Below are 17,629 nucleotides of genomic sequence, written 5' to 3' on the forward strand. Positions count from 1 at the left end.
GACACGTTGTGAGATATCATTGAATGGTCTCATAAATGAAATAAATCTAAAGGGAATGATGTCAGAAAAGACGTCAGAGGTCCTTTTCCCCTGTCGGGGGAAATGACCAGTTGAACAGACTGGTTTTGATCCACTCTACCTGCATGTGGCCACTGAATAAAGATGCACAAAATGAGCCATGAATGTGGCTTCTCGTGTTAAACTCTGTACATCATTCTGCACAGTAAAAGTCAAACATTCAACTGTAGAACAAGAAGAGAAATGTTTTTAAGTGGAAAACGGTTGATTTAAAAAATAAAAAAATCCCAGCACGTTACAGAGAGATCACTTCAACGCGTCTCCAAACAGTCTCCCCCTTTCTGCAGAGACATGGCTCAATTTTACAGTTGCTGTTCCACATACTTCCAAGCAGACGCTTCGATCTGTACAGAGCGCTTGTTCAGAGCCTGTGGTTCTGGTATTAGTCATGGTACCAACAGATGTCCTCCCGGAGACTTGGCCAATGGAACTGGTTCATGCCATTGCGGTGCATACACTTAACTTTCACACTCTGCCCTTCTGCATCCACGGTGACGCCTGGGTATGCTTCATTGTCGTAATTAACGACGCACCGCTCTCCGATGTGCTTTACCTCGATCATTTCTGGCCTCCTAGAGTTGTCTGGTGTCTTTCCACATGCTGGGGACTCATCAGATGAAACAGGGACATCAGCTAGAGTGACCTCTTGAAGGGTAAAGCAGGGGCAGTCCAAAACACCTCCCTCCCTTCAACACAGACATGAAATGTCTCGGTATTTCCTCTGGCCGGGTGTCAGACTGATAGCTTGGTGGATTCTCACAGTGCCTTCTACGGCAGCTATTGCAGGAACCTATAGTGAGGACGGCATTGTCAAACTGACCGGCACCATTGGAGTGGGTCCTATTTATATTGTAAGGCAGTAGCAATGGAGAAGTTTGTTCCTTTCACGACGGGTTGCTTGTTGTTAAATATAACGTTTTGACTGACACTAGTTAGCAGAGCAGTGTGTGGGACATGTAAATGTGTAATACCACCGCACCCCACAATTTGAGAAACACTGTTTTATCTTAATATTGTTTAAAATGTTGCTTATTTTGCCTTTAATGGCTTAAGTGTCTAAAATCTGATTGATTACCGACTCACGTTCAAGACATTACAATGTACTGAAAGGATTTGTTGGTTGTAATGTCTTCAGCCTGACAGTTTTGATCAGAATCACTTCACTATTAAATCAAGTAAAGCAACAGACACTCGGAAGTATTGTTGTTTTTTATATTGTGGAAATAAAGATTGGATTTAAAACAGTGTTATATAATACATACAGTGGAACAAAACAGTTAAACAAGAAAGTCCTGCAACCTTGAGAACATTTTGTATCACGTGATTTCTTCTGTTAAGTTCATTCTTAAATTAACCAGTGCATCATCACTTAGTGCAGCTGCAAAGGGTTTCGGGGTTGTTGTTGTTTTTTACTCAGCTGTTATTTCACATATAAACGAAACTCCAGTTGAATCTCTGTCAGTTAAATATCACTCCTCTCAGATGGGCTCTGATCTGCGTTGGTACTGGCTGTGCGTGAACGTCGTCCTGTTGATCCTGCTCAGCGGGTGGTTGGCCTCCTCCTCCACATTGGGGTACCCGCCGTCTGCAGGCTGCTCCTCGTGCTTCGGGGCAGTGGGGCATCTGGTGGTGAGAAAGACCCCGCCAACCAGCATCAGGCCAAAGGAGATCCATCCGAGGTACAGGGCAGGCCCCCAGTCTCTTCTCAGCAGCGCAGCGCCCTCCAGTGGCTGACTGGTGTGGTGGCACGTCCAGGCTGTGGGAACCAGCAGCAGGATCCCAGACAAAACAAAGAGACTACCAGAAAACACTTTGACCTGGCCTCGCTGCGGGAACCACAGCATCCCCGCCGATCCGATCACTGCGGCGAAAGCCCCGGCTCCGATGGCGGCCATGACGAGGGCTCTCCACGCCCGAAAACTTCCAGAGAGAGACATGAGAGACTGGTAGAAGGAACAGTGCAGGCTGCCGTCGTGGGCCAAGTCCCAGTGATCCCATTGCAGCCACACCCCGTCCCAGTAGGCAGGCAGAGTGGCCGTGGTGTTGTTCAGCGTGCCGCTGACCGTCCACAGGGCCAAGCAGCGCGTCAGGATGGCGCACAGCCACCCTGTGAGGGCCACGCCGAGCGCAGCGAGCTCCAGCTGCCGCTCCATGACTCAGGCCGCCCCGTGCTCCTCTTCACTGCAGGCCCGGCTGCCTAACCAGAAACAGCTGGCAGCAGAGCACCGTGGGGTGGGGTGTTATTTCAATGTGTTTTTGCATGTGTGAGTCAGAGACAATTTGTGTGTGTGTGTGTGTGTGTGTGTGTGTGTGTGTGTGTGTGTGTGTGTGTGTGTGTGTGTGTGTGTGTGTGTGTGTGTGTGTGTGTGCCTGCCTGTCTGAAAGGGGAAACCAGTTCTCTGGTATTCTTGAGAAGAAGGCTGCAGCTGGGCGGAGGAGGGACATCCCTCTGTTTGCTCTGCCATGGTTTCAAAACAATCCCTTTCTCCCAGTTTCTGTGTCGAGGGGAAAAACAAAGCGTCCACTGTGCTCTGATGTTTCAGCTACTGATCCATGTGGCTGAGAGGAAACCTGATTTAAAGAACTTTTACTTACTGATCTCCCATCGCGAGTTAAAGCAGTTAAATCTCTGTGGAGATTACAGAACAACAATCACCACACAATATTGACTCAAGTTTGCACGATGGTTTCTCTACTATCTTTATTTGAAAACACGAATGACAACAATGCAATCTTTTCCACGGCAAATGATCTTTGATTCTGATTTCACTTAAAAATACTCACAAAAACAGGATTAATGCTCGATGGCCAGAGGTTTGTATTAAGAGATTCAGCAGGACAGACTGCAGCTATTGCAAACTTTAAACATGCAGTGAAATATATTGCCTCTATATTGAGGTCTAATGATTCTACACAAACACTTGGAAAGACCACAAAGATGACTAAATGTCTGCAAATGACAAAAGCAGAAGCGAACACACTTAAAGAAACTATTCGTAATAGTTTAGAAATTCAAGGGTCTCAAATTACAAAATATTGGAAAGCACACCTTTCGAGATATTTCAAATATTTATTCCTGTGAATAAGTCGTTATCCCAGTTCAATACATGTGTCCTAAAGTGGTAACTTCTTTGGGCTCTGAGCACTCAAACGCCCCCCGATGTGTGTGTTCAACCCTCGGCTCTGACGTCACACGTAGTTCCTGATGGCGTAGCTGCTGCGCGTGGGTGTCCTGGCCGGTGCGTACCCGCTAGAGGGGAACCGGGCCCTCTGCGTAGGACAGTTCACGCACAGGACGGCTCCCCCGCAGAACAGCAGCCCGCACGTCACAAAGCCGACGTATATGGCCGCCCCGAGCTCTCTCTTCAGCACCTCGGGGACTCGAGGGTTGTGGAAATCACTGATGATGGAGTTGGCCGTCCAAGAAACGGCGACTATGGCGGTGAGCGCCGCCAGGCAGAAAATGACCCCCGAGCTGAGCACCACCCGGGCCTTGATCCGCGGGTGGCTCAGGCAGTTGGTGCAGCGCGCTCCCAGGACGAAGATGAGGAATCCCAGACATCCCAACACCAGGCTGATGCATATGAGGCCACGGGCCGCCTGGAGGTCCGGCGACAGGTCCAGCAGGGCGTCGTAGAGCTTACACTGCATCTGCCCCGTGTACTCACTGACGCAGGTCATCCACAAACCCTCCCAGAACACCTGCATCACCACCAGATGGGTGCCGACGAACGCCGTCACCTTCCACATGGGCAGAGCGCAGATCAGGATGATCCCGGCAACGCCCACCATGGACAGGCTGATGCCCAGCTCCTGCAGACCCATGGGGAACCGGGCAGACTCTTCGGCCCTGGGGAACACAGAGGGGCCGACAAGAGAGGAGGTTCGAGTCTTTATTCAGGATGGACACATGCAATCTTCCTTTTATCACATCATTGGTGAATGGGGGCTCAGTATAATTTGCTGTTAAGGTATGGTAATAAGATCAATACCGACCGATGGATGGAAACATAGACAGGCAGACACAAAGATGTTGTTTCCTGTAACTGACGTCATCACCACTAGGTGGCAGTGGTGTGACACGATAGACACAACGATAAGGAGTGTTTTGCTCGGTGATGATGAGCAATGACAAAAACATTCAGGTCAAGAATCTGGTAAATGTGAATCAGTACAAAATGTCATCTTCAGTTTGTAAATAGCTGTTGTTGTTTTTTTTTTACATAGAATTTAATCTCATCAGTTTTTATTCCTTTGTTGCTGTGGTTAAAAACCTGACAGTAAATCACAGAGCAGGAAGACCGATGTTGGTTTGAACATTACAAGAGCTTCAGACCCTTCCTGTGACATCAGATCTGATAACACGATTTAAAGCTGAATTAAACCTCTCCGAGCAGCTGAAGCTTTACGAGACACTTCAGCCGACAGGATTGTGAGTCCCTGAGTCACCATCTCTGTTCCCTGGAACGTGATCTCCGGTGAGTACCGGACAAACAGGTTCCCACAGTGCACTGTTTAAATAACCACCGGTGCATTTTCCAAAAAGACATAAACAAGTATCGTAACAGGAAAACAAGTTGTACAAAAAGAAGGTCATTTATTGTGAGAAAATATAGTCACAAACATTAAAGAGCAAAAAGGTACAGTGCAATTACATTTGTATTTTTTTGTTTGAAACAAAGCACTTTCCCAAACATATATAACACAGATTGTGTATAAGTCAAACTATCCCCGGGTTCATTACCAAAAGTGACGCAATCTCAGACAGGGAGCTTCTTTCAAAGTGGGATTCCCTTATCGAGGACAAAGTGCAGATTTCCTTCATTATTGTATGACAACAATCCTTTTTCTTGATGTGTCGCAGCAGCTGATCAAACTCTAGTCTTCTTTTCTCTCTGGAAGACAAAATCATCCAGATTTCCATTTGTCCTTTCAGAAAGCTCAAATATACGTCTTTGCTGGTGAGAGAGATCGGAACGAATCCTCCTTGCTGTTTCCTCCGGACTTGTTTATGAGGTACTTCACAGAGGGGGCGTCATCTTCCTTGGAGGGGCAGTTGGCACATAGAAGCCCCCCTCCCAAGATCAGAAGGGCCCCGGCTCCCCAGCCGATGTAAAGAGAGGCCCCCAGCTCTCTTTTCTGGGCGTCTACCAGTAGAGGGCTGTAGAAGTTCCTTATGATAATGCTGGCAGTCCAGGAAACGGGAATAAGGCAGAGGAATCCGCTGATGATCAGCACCACACCTGCTGCCACAGAGGCCTTCGCCTTCGCCCTCTTCTCTGGGATGAAGTTGGTGCACTTCCCACCGGCGAAAGCTATGAGGAGCCCCGCGATGCCCGTGACGATGGAAACCACAGTCAGAGCTCGGGCCCCCTGGAGGTCGGTGCTCAAAGCCAGCATGGAGTCGTACACCTTACACTGCATCTGGCCCGTGCTCTGCACCACGCAGCTCATCCAGATGCCTTCCCACATGGTCTGCGATGTCACTATGTTGTTCCCGATGAAGGCGGTGACCCGCCACGTGGGCGTGCCGCAGACGATCAGCACCCCGATCCAACCGAAGAGGGCCAAAGTGCAGCCGGCCATCTGCATCCCCATGGAAACCATCGTCTTCTCTCTCTGAGCGTCTCCGAGAGATTATGAGGAGCTCATCTGGTGTGCATGTGCATCTGAAGCTAGAGGAAGAATGGGAGGTATGAAACCCAAGCTGCTGAGGACACATCGAAGCCCAGCCAACGAATACCAGCTGCGCAGGATTCTTTGTGTGTGAGAACAATAAAGGTTTCACTTATTCTCCTGGAAAGAGATTAGAGCTGTTTCCGGTTTTCTCAACGAGGAAAAGGACGTGTTTGACCCAAAAGGTGCCAATCGGGGCAGGGAAGGTGTGACGGACACTTTGGAAACATGAGGGTTGAAGAAAAAGACGAGGCTGCGGGTCGAGAATGAAGGAATCCGTCCTGCGATTGTCTCTCGAGTCAAAGATTAGCGTCAGTATGGACCGTACACACCGATGAGTGTGGAGAAGAATGAACGGGAAATAAATCACCGTTTGATGTGAATGAAAGGTCACGCACACATTCAGAGAAAAAAACCTCCCACGGTGAAATATATTAATATAATAATACAAAATAGAATCATAACTCAATAAAAAAACTGCTTTTCTCTCCTCATTATTCTGACTTCAGACGGAAATGTTACAAAATGAACTTTTGTCGCATCTCTGGGAGGTTTTCATGAAGAGTTGTTTTCTCAGGCTGTTTCACAGATTTTTTTTTTCTTTATAATTTATTGTTAGCTTAAAAAACTACTGGAAATCTTTAAGTTTGATTGTCCTGTGAATGTAAATCTTATACCTCATCATGTCAAATCTTCTGGATTTGTTCTCATGGATATACGGACGCTTACAATCATATTTGTTTGTGGTATCGACTTCAGAAATCCATTTCCATAAACTGAAAGTAGGAAAAAGCTTTTTAGTTTTATCAGTGAATTCCCTGAACTCGTTGTTCACGGATCGTTTGGTTATTGGTGAAATAGATCTTGAGGAAATTGGTCCTTTGTCTATTCGGACATCAGTGACTCACTGAATCTATAACTGGTTCAGGCAGGTTCAGTCAACGGAGGAATGTGATACCAGATAAAAATGGAACAGGGAACAGGGTGTGTTCAGTGAAACACCCTGTCATGCTATGCTGACATGATGTTTTGATGATTTGGAGCGGAACAGAAAGTTGGACCACAGCGTGCATCACGAGAAACTGTAAACAAGGCCTCCATATTGTTTACAACACGACTCAGTTCGGTTTGAGGGAAAATTATAGTCATTTATAATTATTGTATCTGTAATAATGATGAACAGTAAATGACTATTTGTCAAGAACGAAGGATCTTTGTCAATAGAAATACCAGAAAAACCTCATCGGGTTCAGGAAAGACGCTGGTCATTGTCAGTCGCCTGACTTCCTCCCGTCGCCCGCAGACTTCATCACTTCAACTCACAGTAAATACACACGCATGTCGTTTCAGGACATTTTGCCAAAACACGCAACTTTTCTTCAGAGTCTCATTTGGACAGTTTTATATTTTGAGCTTAAAGTTGCTGTTAGAAGCGTTAAATTTGTGGTGAAATACTTTCTGTTGTGAACATTTTAACTTTCAGCTTTAAAGGACTTGACAACAATGTTGTGTAAACAGCGTTGGACCATTACGGTGTTTAATTTTGCAACTAATTAAATTCGATTTGTAGTTTTCACGTGGTCATGCAAGTAATTCTGTGTCGAGGAATAATGACACATACTGTGATTCGGCGTGATTTTAAAAAGTGCCGAGATTAAAGGAGAAGCCTCCATTGCGACCTCTCAGATATTCCATGTTCTCCTCGTCAACAAGTCCCATATAAAAGAACAAAAAAACAGATTTGATCACGTTAACGAGAGTTTTGTGTACATAAAATCTGACATATCAGCTCAATTTTGTCTACAAACTAACAGCCCCCCCCCCCCCCCCCCTGTGAACCATTAGTGTGGGCACGGTAGATTTTAATGAATCAACCTCACATTCACTGTCCGGCTGCCTTAAACGTTTTACTAAAGTAGAAACGTTTCAGAGTTTTAGTAATTTACAGTAGAGTCATTTCTTTATTCAGATACAGATGAAAACTTGTGAAATCAGATTGTATAAATGCCAGAAGGGGCATGGCTACTCTTAATACTTATTTAAACTAACACACAAAACCTTTTCAACAGGATCTTTGTGTGTCAGTAAACGCTAAAACCGGTTCAACCAGTTAAAGGTGTTCACGAGGAGCTTCAACTAACTGCTGAATTTACTTTGTCATCTCACTCCGGCTCACTTTGGGACCATGAAAATAACATTTTTAATAATAGTGTTTCTAAAATAAATGAAGTCAGTCATGTTTTCTTCTGAATTTGCTAACTCTCTCATCACCTTTTTTTTCTCTTTAAGATTTGCTTTAATAATAATAATAATATGTTTAATAATGATCAGTGTCTTATTGTCTTGCAGATCTATTTTTATTCAACTGTTTCTTTCTTTTTAAGTTTCTTTTAACTGTGAACTTTAAACTAAGACACCTGTTGAAAAGAGACTTTGACAAAAGAATGTCATTAAGTAGATGTTTTATTACAAATCAGTGATTTCAGTATACAAATACAGTCTTTTGACATTGAACAAATATATTTGTAAAACATTTAATACAATAAATTCACAATTTTCCAGTGGTACTTTACACATTTCCTTCCATTATAGCTTCTTTCTTTCTTTTTTTTTTACATCCTGCTAGCACATCTTAGATTTGCCACCAGACACTCAGAGGATTATTAGGTTTGATACAAGCTTAATATAAAACATCTCTCATTCAGTCCAGTAACTTTCCTCACTGGAAGAGTTTCTTGCCTGTTCTGTAGTTCCCACCTCATCTTCGTTCTGCGTTTCTTGTTCCTCAAGAAAACAGTCTCTCTCACCTCGACTAGAGGAATCTGAATTTCTCAGAAAATCACATCCCACCGTGTCACTTTAACGAAGAGCGATACAACTTGTGGTGCAATCAGAAACTAGCACAATGAAGAGGGTCACTCGAGATTAGTAGAATAATTTACAGTCTTTCTTGGTAGTGCGGAGCTCTCAGACGTAGGCCCGGCTGGTGGCTGCAGACCTGGCACCGGAGTACTTCACCGGGTACTCTGGACTTTTTTTGGGTGGGCAGGAGCTGCAGAGGAGGGCGCCACCCAGGATGAGAACCCCAGCTGTGCCCCATCCGATGTAGAGCGCGGCCCCCAGCTCTCTCCGCTGGGCGCTGGTCAGGAGGGGGTTGTAGAAATCCCTGATGATGTTGTTGGCAGACCAGCACACGGGGATGAGAATCAGAACACCGGCACAGATGAAGATGACCCCGGCGGCGATGGCCACTCTGGCTTTAGCACGCGGTTCCTCCACAAAGTTGGTGCACTTTCCGCCGGCGATGCCGAGGAGGATTCCGACAGCGGAAACGATGATGGCGATGACCACGAGAGCTCTGGCGGCCTGAAGGTCCTGAGGAAGAGCCAGCAGGGAGTCGTAGATCTTGCACTGCATCTGGCCCGTGCTCTGCGTCACACAGTTCATCCACAGGCCTTCCCAGATGACCTGCGCCGTCACAATGTTGGCGCCGATGAAGGCCGTGACCCTCCACATAGGCAGGGCACACACGATGATGGTCCCCAGGAAGCCAATGACGCAGAGGGCAAAGCCCAGCATCTGCCGTCCCATCGACACCATGATGAGGTTTGAGTCACTTGGAGGTGAATGAAGCAGAGGAGTCGAAGGTCTCAGAGGCCGGTTGGCTTTGGTTGTAAAGTTGAATGAAGACTGCGGCACTTTGTCTTCAGTTATAAGGATGTCTTTCTCGAAGGTGGAGTCAGCACGTCCTTCCTTCTGACCTGAAACCTGTGCACGGGGTAATTTACCTGCCCGACCAGATTCTTTGGGTTATCAGTATGTGGATGAGGTGTAGTTTCGATGAGATGCGGATCATTCTTAAACGACTGTGGAAATGAGGTCTGCAGAGAGGCAACGCATTCCTCATTCAAACAAGGCTCTGCATCCGGTCCAGTCACGGGTTTCAGATTTTTTTTTTTAAAACACCGACGTGGGTTGGAGTTTCACCTGATGTCAGAAGCAGACTATGTTTAGGGTCCATTTTCCTGGTTTTACTCATCACTTTCGTTTGATCATCACCTGATGAAGGACGTGATTAGATTTTTTTTTCCAATGAGAGAAAAGGCTCTGTACTCGTGCTGATCAATGTCACAGTTTAAGTGCGATGACAGCGTAATTAAAATATGGTAAAACAATATTTTTTATATTTTTTTATTTGAATAATAACATAAATTGTAACATTTATTGGCGTAAATTTACATTAGCTTTTTATTTTGTATTATTTCAACCAGCACTCAACGTCTGCAGACATGCAGAAGGTTCTGACTTTGTAAAAAGTTTATATCTTTTGTAATATTGATGTACACAAGGACTCCACACACAAACAAGTGAATATATGACAAGCTCTTTATTGAAGTTCTTTTGAATAATCTCAAAAACAGACTATCATGTAAAGAAAAGCAACACATTAAAATGGAACACTATATACAAAATCTGCTCCATAGAACAAGGAAATAAATATATTGACAGTGACTTCCTCACGAAAAGAAAACAATGCATCTCTCAGCTGTGATGACACAATATTCCTTTTATGTCAAGGCTTAAAAACTAGAACGATTTCTCTTTTAGAGAGTAAAAGTAATCTAAAACAAAGGCTTTTTTTTAATCAAAGATGCAAAGGTCACAGTGAAACTTTGTTTTCCTCACAGCAGTGTATTGGACTACGTACCATCCTCTAGAAATACAATGTGCATTTTTGTGCAATTTTACTTTCTGTTGACAATTGAAGTTCATGAAGTCAGAACTTGTGTCCCTTCAGTTTCAGAGGTACTGTCCAACAGGGTATGTGGGAGGTGCAGCGTATGGTTTGCTGGGTACGTATGTTCCCGTGCCGGAGTACGCTCGGCTGGATAGAGGAGCGTACACGGGGCCGTAAGGTGCCGGGTTTGCCGGCGAGTAAGGGTACATCGGTGCCGGTGGGTAGCCTGGGTATCCGTACATTGGTTTTTCGGGAGGACAGGAAGTGGTCAAGGTGATCCCACCGATCAGAAGAAGCGCGGCAGCGGCCCAGCCGATGTAGATAGAAGCTCCGAGCTCCCTCCTCTGGGTCTCGATGGTCAAGGGGTTCTGGAAGTCCGTGATGGTGATGGCAGCGGACCAGCAGACGGGGATCAGGACCAGGATGGCGGAAAAAATGATGAGACTGCCGCCTACGATCACCACCTTGGCCTTTGACGAATCTTTGCTCAGACAGCTGGTGCACTTGGCTCCGATAAACGTGACCAAAAAGCCAATGAAGCCGAAGACGAGGGAGATGATGACCAGCGCTCGGGCCGCCTGCAGATCCCTGGACAGCCTCAACACAGACTCGTTCAGCCTGCACTGCATCTGCCCGGTACTCTGCATCACGCAGTTCATCCACAGGCCGTCCCATATGATCTGGCCGGTCACGATGTTGGCTCCGATGTAGGAGGTCACTCTCCACATGGGGATGCCGCACGTCACTGACACCCCAATAAGGCCGATGAAGCTTATGACCTGACCTGCCACTTCCTTGCCAATCCTCCCCATGGTGAAGGGGCTTTCGTCTGCGGCAGGAGAGAGAGACGTTTTTCAGCTTCCAGGTCTGGTTCAACTTCGGAGTGACGCGACTCCCTCACTGGTTGTTTGTCAGAGCAGGAGAAGGAGGAGGAGCGCCGTCCTGTCGTCGGGTGAGTTCCTCTGGACAAACAAGATTCTTGTTCTTGGAGCTCGAGGAGTGGCGCTTTTATCTAAACAATGCTTTGCTTTTGTTCCTGAAAAAAACGCTTTCACATGCAGATGGGGTTATCGGATGGAGTTACAACCACTTATCAGCGTTAGAGGTCCTGAAACCAGCTCAGACTGGGAAAGACGGAAAATGATGTAATGTCGTATAATTGCTGTTTTCACAAACAAACTCTAGATCATCACTTTTCACAATGAAGCTCATCTTATTATTCCATATTTGTGTAAATGTTTTTTTGGGGAAAGTATTTATTGTCCATATAGAAAATAGCCCGGAGCCTTTTAAGACGACAGTTCTCTTGATTTCTCCTGCATTTTTTGGTGATAAGTTAGAACAAAGGACGCTTGAAATGTTGCTCCTCTCGAGGTTAACTGTGCCTTCATACTCTGTTCAGTCTGGCAGGTGATGAAAGGCATGAACAGCTCGTCTGCACCAAGATCAGGACACAAAACCTGACCCGGTTAAAACAGCCGATCGGTCCAACGCCAAGAGATTATTGGTTTCAGTATTGATAGCAATCACCTTGATGGAATGAAGTAAAATGCAAATTACATTGACTTTCTGGCGTGAAAAGAACCCACGACATCAACATTATGTTGTGTGTAAACAAACTTTTAATCTGCTCCTTGCGTAGTGAATTGTGCTCTGCTGAGTCATCATTTCCTCACCTACCACGTGATGTTCAGTCTATTACCTCTAATCTTCGTAACAGAATTATACGCTTTGATTTTCACAGAAGTCGACAGTAATCATCCAGTAAGAATATAGTTTATTCACAGTAATAGGACGTTACGAGCAAATACAAAACGTAGCAGGTCGTTAAAATGACAGGACGAAACGTTGAAATGCACTCATGATTAAAAACACACTGTTTACAAGAGAGGCAGCTGAACACATCCTGTTTTTGTTATGAAGGCAGACGTAATCATGAAGGAAGCTGTATTTATGTCTGCCTTTATTGGATTGATAGTTATCATCGTTTTGTTAAATCTTTACAACAATCAGAGGAAATTTCTAAGGAAGCGTACGTTCCTCTTTGGGTGGACAGACGGTTTTTCACCATTAATGACAGCTTCACTTCATCTTGATGTGACTGAGTCGGGCATTGGCAGGACCCGGCTCGAGCACCTAACTGGACTGCAGCCAGTTTTTATGCAAATAGTTTCACTGGTCTGACGAGACGCTGCGTCTGCTGTCGGAAAGGACCACTTCGACAAACATACAAACCACAAACACACCTCATCATTCAGCCTTCGGCGAGCTCTGATTTCTAAGACTTATTTACATTGCCGGCGAACACAGGTGGAGTTTCAAAGCAGGCTGTCATGTGACCTTGAGAGTCAAGAAACCCCTCTTACACGTATTCCCTTGACGTGGAGACCGACTTCACTGGTGTGAATTTGGGTACGTAATGGGGATGTTCATTTTTGGGCGGGCAGTTCCAGCACAGCAGTCCCCCTCCCATCAGCAGCATCGCGGCAGCGGCCCACCCGATATACAGCGCCGCTCCCAACTCGTACCTCTGGGCGTTGATCAACAACGGGTTGTAGAAGTTGGTGATGATGGAGTTGGCGGACCAGGAGACCGGAATGAGACAGAGCAGCCCGGAGACGATGAACAAAACCCCGGCCAGGATGCAAGCCTTCGCCTTGGATCGCTCCTCCTCGATGCAGTTGGTGCATTTCCCGCCAGCGATGGACACGACCACCCCGAAGACTCCAGTTAAGATGGAGATGATGATCATGGCGCGAGCGGCCTGCAGGTCCTGCGGCAGAGCCAGCATGGAGTCGTACACCTTGCACTGCATCTGGCCCGTGCTCTGCACCACGCAGTTCATCCACATGCCCTGCCAGATGGTCTGAGCCGTGATGATGTTGGCTCCGATGAAGGCAGTGACCTTCCACATGGGCAGGGCACACACCACGATGACCATGAACCAGCCGATCACGGCCATCGATATACCGATGAGCTGAATCCCCTGAGAAACCATCTCGCCGCCTCGCACTTCAAATTTGAATGAAAAACAAGTGAAATGCCGTGAACCTGTATTTATAGGTTCTGGTGTGGGAAGAAGGGACACAGACATGAGGGTATGTGATACCGCGGTCCTCAGCTTCCATTGGCTGGAAGGAGTTTACACACAAACAGAGACTCGGTGACCTTCAGAGGAGCCGACTGGCCAGAAATCCAGAGCCTTAAGGTCACAGAAAATAAACTCCTTCCATCAAATTTTGACATTTCACTAAAATGTCAAAGAAATTTGCAACAATCACACGACATAAAGAAAATTGTCAAATGAGAATTCGTCTGCATTCACAACGAGTTAAACAAGTTTAAGCGCTGAACAAGAACGAAAGCGAAAAACGCAGCTGATCTAAAAATAAAATGTTGGTGTTTGTTTACAAATTTAAATACACACATAGGAGACAATTCAAGTTGATCAAAATACTTGTGTATGTGCATGAGTGAGAGGAACCACTGGATGTGTTATTTTCTTTACAGCAAGGGGCGGTGTTGGACTGGAAACTACTCAGGCAGAAACCACTTCTCACACAGTCGTAGCACAGAGCAGAAGTACCAATTCTGAAACAAATAGGAACTAATTGTTATACTGACATGCGACTTCCTGTCTTTTTTTTTTTTTTTCAGCACAATGGAAACATCTACTTTGATGTTTAAAAAAAAATTACGTGCATTTTATAATCCAGGAGTATTATGGAAAAAAGCCAAACTGATTTGCTAATAATGTGTAATAAATGTTGCACAAAGTGTATTATTTCACTTTTTGTAATAATGATTTCGTATAATAAAGTAGTTGCTTGAATGTATAAAGCCACTTTTAATCCTTTTGAAAAATTAATTTCTGCTTAAACTAAGAAACATCTTAAAAAATAAAAATAAAAAGAGATCGAGAGAGAGAGAGATTTCAAGGGTGGCAAATGGATGAGGTGAATTTCACAGTATAGTTGCCATTTAATTAGTTCACGATGTGTGAAATGTTGCATTACTGTTACGTAACATGTAATTTTGTAGTTTTAGTTTCATGCAGCAAATATGGCTTCCATTGACAAAACTACAATTGCCAAGAGGTGGAGCAGATGTTCTGCGTACCGCCAATGATGAGAAGAAGATTAGTTTTCCCAACCTAAAGGTTACCTATTGTATATCAGAGTCCCACCTCATTTCCTCTTTCTGAAGGCTCAATTTAGTTTAAGATGAATCTCTTTTGTTATAAAATCTAAACAGAAAAGAAAAAGAAACATGGTAATTGAATGTTGATTAAAAAACACTTTATTTACAGTTTCAAACAGTCACGTATAAAACACACTTGAAAATGAAATGATATGTGAAATGGTACAACTGGATTTAGTCAAAGGAAAATGAATACATAATAAAATAACAGCATAAATAAATGCTGTTCCAATAAACATGCTATTTCCTCCATTCCCATCGATCAAGCAGTTTTTGACTGAGTCCACAAGAACAGGGTTTTTTTTGGGCGTGTTGCACTTCTCTTTTTCTTGGCACTGATGAAACAAATCCTGAAGTGCTGCAACTCAAAATAAAAGAATAAAACTAAACTGTGAGCTCAATAAAAAAAATAAAAAAAATCTGTGTAAAATTCAAATCACACTTAATAAAACAACGTGAATCATTTTCAGGGACCACATGCTTTTGCATCAAGTCTTTTTTTTTTCAGTCTTTTGGTTTTCTCATGTGGCTTCGCTCTCCTCAGACGTAGTCCTTGGGTGCAGATGCACGGGTGGCGGAGTACTTGGCGGAGTAGTTATCCTTCGGAGGACAGTTGGCACAGAGGAGGGCACCGCCCAGGATGAGGAGGGCTGAGGCCCCCCAGCCAATGAAGAGCGCCGCTCCCAGCTCCCTCTTCTGAGGGCCCCCGAGCATGGGGTTGTAGAAGTTAGTTATGATGGTGTTTGCTGTCCAGCTCACGGGGATGAGGCACATGACGCCGGCAACGATGAAGATGACGCCAGACGCCACGCCGATTTTGGCTTTGGAGCTCTCGTCCTCCACACAGTTGGTGCACTTGCCCCCCGCGATGGACAGGAGGACGCCGAGGATGCCGATCAGGATGGAGATGATGATGAGGGCGCGGGCGGCCTGGAGGTCACGGGAAAGAGCCAGCATGGAGTCGTACACCTTGCACTGCATCTGGCCCGTGCTCTGGACCACGCAGGTCATCCAGATGCCCTCCCACGTAGTTTGCGCCGTGACGATGCTCTGGCCGATGAAGGCCGTCACTTTCCACTGCGGTAGGGCGCAGGCCACGATGGCCCCGATCCAGCCAATAATGGACAGGGCGATGCCCAACATCTGAAATCCGGCTGACACCATGTCTCCTCAGAAAAACTTCTTGTAGTCGTCCAAGAAAAGTAAAAGTCAAAAGGTTTGCGTCTTTGAATGTGTTGCTTGAGAGATCCCTCAAGAGTAAATGTTTGAAGAAGGTTGGAGCAGGTCTTTTATACACTTAACTCAGGAGGGGCTTAACACATGCACACACGGTCACACAGCTGTGACGTGGTTGCTGCTCCGTCCCCTCCTCCGTCCCCACTCCCAGCTTCGGACATGTGTCATCATGTCAGTTTCTGATGCAGGTGTAGGAGCCACACAGTGACTCACAGGTATTGAGCAGACTAAAAACTACCATCAGCCACACCCTTAAAATGACGGTATTGGTTGTTAGGTCGCTTTTTTTTGGTCCTATTTTTTTTTAATGTGTGCTGAAACGGATTAAAACCAATGCATGTTCAAAATGTTAGCGTTTCAGGAACTAGGAGGAACAGCTTTGTTTAAAGATGGTTATGTACTCCCTGTATGTTCAACCGAGTAGTTCTCAAAATGTTCCATAGATCTACAGATTGTACTTTTCATAATACAATGACTACTTGTTCATAAGGCACAGACTGTGTGCTCTCCATCCTCTGATGTCAGCACAACACTCGTTAAAATCCAAATCTCTTCCCTTTTGATCTCTATTAACCTCCCACATCTCTTCACAGCAGCAGGAATTTCTAATAGACAAAGTGTGCTCAATTGATATCTAAGTTTTTAAATAAAAAAAGTAGCAATAATATTCACTTTTAAATGTGCAAATGACCAGAATACTTGTACCCACATTGGCTTCTAACCACAGCTGATTTTATAAAACCACATTAACTATTGAGGTCACAAACAGAAATGCAGATATAGTGAAAATTTCGGTCACTTTTTTCTTGATACATAAATCCCTGTGATACACTACGAACATATGGACTGCAGACTATTCTGGTATTAATCAATCCTAACCCTGTTTGCACCTGCAAATGTAACATATGCACGCATCCTTCAGTGACTACATTCATTTAAACCGGCCTTCTGGCACCGTCATGTAACAGAATAGCAACGGCACGGACACGCATACGAGTATTTTCATTATTACTAAAAACACAAAAACCAGGGACCTCAAAAATAAATGATAATAAATAAAAGAGATAAGGGCTGACCTTGCAGGGATGTCAGTCCTTAAAGCATGAAGGGTGGCAGCGTTCTCCTTCAGGTCGTCTGTGAACAGAATGTGCACCCTGCAGTCCGGCTCCCACTTGAATCATCGATAGTTTCCCGCAGTGGTGAGAAGACATCGGGAGGGAGATGTTGGGGAAATGGCAAACTGCACGCCAAGTGATTACAGGTGATAGACTGTTGAAAAAAGCAGGGGGATAGTGAGAGGGGGCAACGGGAGGTAGAGAGAGAATCAGATTGTTTCACAAATGAATGGAGGCAGTGTTCGGGAGCCAGAACTGCCGTTAGGACTATAATACCTCTATTTTATCCAGGGTGGGTTCATTAAAAGTACTTGAGCCTGGCTATGGAGATTGGGTTCCACACACAGGGAGGCAGAAAGGAATTTCCACAATTAAGACTCTGAGGAGAGATGGTTTCAAACTGAGATCGGTCCTGATGTGCAGGTTCTTATAAACGCTCAGAGAAAGCTGCAACAACCTGCCTCATGTTTCAGAGAACATCGAATATAGTAAACAGGGTAGTCTATTAAGACATCTTAATAATCCGACTGAGAGCAAAATGAAGTCCAAAAATAGCTGCTTGCCTGAAACTGAAAGTAAAGTATGT

The 17,629-nt window shown here is 45.1% G+C and overlaps 4 protein-coding genes across 4 annotated transcripts; all 4 read right to left on the reverse strand.

The window, feature by feature from the left end:
* Positions 1–1,158: 1,158 nt before the first annotated feature.
* LOC138627852 (uncharacterized) lies at positions 1,159–17,072 on the reverse strand. Its single transcript, XM_069710475.1, has 4 exons — positions 17,005–17,072; positions 3,274–3,928; positions 2,674–2,707; positions 1,159–2,233 (listed from the first exon to the last, which is right to left on the reverse strand). The coding sequence occupies exons 2-4, from the start codon at positions 3,901–3,903 to the stop codon at positions 1,557–1,559; spliced, it is 1,341 nt and encodes a 446-aa protein (XP_069566576.1). The 5' UTR covers positions 3,904–3,928; positions 17,005–17,072; the 3' UTR covers positions 1,159–1,556.
* Positions 4,679–9,447, reverse strand: LOC138627823 (claudin-4-like). The gene is made up of 2 exons (XM_069710427.1): positions 8,872–9,447; positions 4,679–5,688 (listed from the first exon to the last, which is right to left on the reverse strand). The coding sequence occupies exons 1-2, from the start codon at positions 9,352–9,354 to the stop codon at positions 5,020–5,022; spliced, it is 1,152 nt and encodes a 383-aa protein (XP_069566528.1). The 5' UTR covers positions 9,355–9,447; the 3' UTR covers positions 4,679–5,019.
* LOC138627831 (claudin-6-like) lies at positions 10,123–13,490 on the reverse strand. The gene is made up of 2 exons (XM_069710444.1): positions 13,015–13,490; positions 10,123–11,314 (listed from the first exon to the last, which is right to left on the reverse strand). Exons 1-2 carry the CDS (start codon positions 13,488–13,490, stop codon positions 10,555–10,557), a joined length of 1,236 nt encoding a protein of 411 aa, XP_069566545.1. The 3' UTR covers positions 10,123–10,554.
* LOC138627850 (claudin-4-like) lies at positions 14,774–15,970 on the reverse strand. Its single transcript, XM_069710473.1, has one exon. It carries the CDS (start codon positions 15,854–15,856, stop codon positions 15,233–15,235), a length of 624 nt encoding a protein of 207 aa, XP_069566574.1. The 5' UTR covers positions 15,857–15,970; the 3' UTR covers positions 14,774–15,232.
* Positions 17,073–17,629: the final 557 nt, after the last annotated feature.

The sequence above is a fragment of the Brachyistius frenatus genome, unplaced genomic scaffold, assembly GCF_029030835.1.
Source record: "Brachyistius frenatus isolate BFR_SWC_R1_liver_20210118 unplaced genomic scaffold, ASM2903083v1 Contig_92, whole genome shotgun sequence".
Lineage (NCBI taxonomy): Eukaryota > Metazoa > Chordata > Actinopteri > Embiotocidae > Brachyistius > Brachyistius frenatus.